The sequence below is a fragment of the Macrobrachium rosenbergii genome, chromosome 45, assembly GCF_040412425.1.
Source record: "Macrobrachium rosenbergii isolate ZJJX-2024 chromosome 45, ASM4041242v1, whole genome shotgun sequence".
NCBI classification, from domain to species: Eukaryota; Metazoa; Arthropoda; class Malacostraca; order Decapoda; family Palaemonidae; genus Macrobrachium; species Macrobrachium rosenbergii.
In genome coordinates, this window is record NC_089785.1 from 11,061,734 (window position 1) to 11,063,783 (window position 2,050).

At 37.7% G+C, this 2,050-nt stretch overlaps 1 protein-coding gene across 1 annotated transcript in view; it reads left to right on the forward strand.

Moving 5' to 3' along the window:
* Nucleotides 1-1,307, forward strand: part of LOC136829934 (bromodomain-containing protein DDB_G0278469-like) — a 7,583-nt gene extending 6,276 nt beyond the window's left edge. The window contains exon 3 of the mRNA XM_067089108.1: nucleotides 1,127-1,307. Within this exon, the coding sequence (XP_066945209.1) occupies nucleotides 1,127-1,307 (181 nt within the window). The remainder of the gene's footprint in view (nucleotides 1-1,126) is intronic.
* The last annotated feature ends 743 nt before the right edge of the window (nucleotides 1,308-2,050 follow it).

A 2,050-nucleotide genomic window follows, 5' to 3' on the forward strand; every position in this document is an offset into this window, starting at 1 on the left:
GCAAGTTACAGTTCTCTCTCTTTCCCTCTCTCGCCTGAGCCTTTTATTTCAGGGGCGGAGACTCAATGACTCCAGTTTTAGTTAAGCAGACCAGAGTTATCTGGCTATCAGGTATAATGGGAGGGAGGTAATGTGGTCATGTGAACGTGCACTGTTTAAAAGTATTCAGCCCACAGTGACTTCATTCAGTTTGTGGAAATAAATTTTACAAGGTAACCTAGTTCACTTTTATCTTTTGAGACAGATGAGTTTTACTCATTCATGATTCATCAAAAGTGCAATTCACACCAATTTTTCATGTATAATGACTTTTAAACTGGACGTTTGCTTTTGGATCATCATTTATCCCGAAATTTTGCAAAACCTCTAAATAAGTGTATCTCACTTCCTCCATAATGTCATCATCATGGCTATTTAGTGAAGGTTTAAAGGCTGCTCATGAGCGGCAGAGGCAAAGGACAGGTTATTTCGTGCCGTACAAGGTGGAGAGACCGAAAATATGCACACACCAATCAGCGACTAACACCCTATGCACCTACACTAAAACCAGAATTCTATTCCTTCCTTTATACTCCCCAAATCTATCACCCTTCCTTACCTTCCCTCCTCCAGTGGACGACCTTCCAAGATTGTTGGCAATAATAAGGGAAAGGTACGGACACTAAAATTGTTGTTTACGATTACGCTACCCTTATGCCAGCAACGGCTCCTGCTTCAAGAGTAGCCGTAAAATGTTGTAAGGATGCTCGCTGGTCTCTGGGGAAAATACTGACTCTGTCTTTTTCCTCCCCTAAAACTTTTGAGTTTCAATTCAGTTTTGTTCCCTGTAAATAATAATAATAATAATAATAATAATAATAATAATAATAATAATAATAATAATAATAATAATAATAATAATAATAATAATTTTCCTTTCAGCTCAAACAATGTCCTGCAAACCCTTTACTGTAACAAAACATTAGTTTTGTCCTAACATCAATGCCCAACTGAAAATAATTTCATTAGAGATTCTTAATTATATAATCATATTAAAAATAGGCATGAATTAAATGTCAAGAAAATATCTATGAGAGCTGATGTGTCGTAACTGTTAGATCTTATGACGGGGTCATTGTATCTGCAGGGATCCAACGAGAGAAACCAGGATCTGTTCAGGGGAGGATCACCCGCTGAAAGGAAGAGCAGAGCTTCTGGAAGAAGCCTGGAATGGAGAACGAAAAAGAAGCAACAATACTGACGAAACCAATCACTTCATCGTTTCTGTTCTCAAGCCTCAGTTACTCCATGGATTACAAGGCTGTTGATTACAAATTAGCTTCGTTCCTCTGTAATTAGCTTCGTTAGGCATTCAGAGGACTCGGGTAGATAATTGCTTAAATACCCTCCTAAGTAAAATAAAATGAAAAGTTCAAGGCAACGTATTCGTGGGTTACTAACAATTCCGTCTTTCGTTCTTTGGTAAAAAGGTGTAATATATGATCTACTAGGTCTAAAATGTAATGAAGAGAAGAAAGAGAACTGACAATAACCACAGTGACCTCAAGCTTTTCGATTTCTTCACACTTTTTCGAAACGCTTCTCACTACAAAGCCTAAGAACCAAATGGAAGAATATGTAATGATCCTAACACCTGTAGCAGTATTCGAACCCATCCGGGGTACCAGAACGCGGTCACGTTGCACACTTGCTGGGTAACGTTACCTTCTGTAATCTGGATGGTTCGAATCCTGCTAAGGGCGTCAGAATTACTTCATATTCTCCCATTTGGATCTTAGGCATTGTAGTGACAGCGTATCTAAAGTTTGTGAAGAAAAATCGAGAAGCTAAGATGGTACTGAGGGTATTATAATCTAAAAGGTTGTTTTCATTCCATGAGTCAAATGTACATGAATATATTCGTCTTACGTAAAAAAAAAAAAAAAAAAAAACTATCATTAGTGCTGACTAGGAAAACGGTTCATAATGGACTCTATAGGTAGCAATATATGATCCTGCCATTGAGAGAACATTAAGAACATTACGCGAGTCATTAAAAGAGATTTACCGC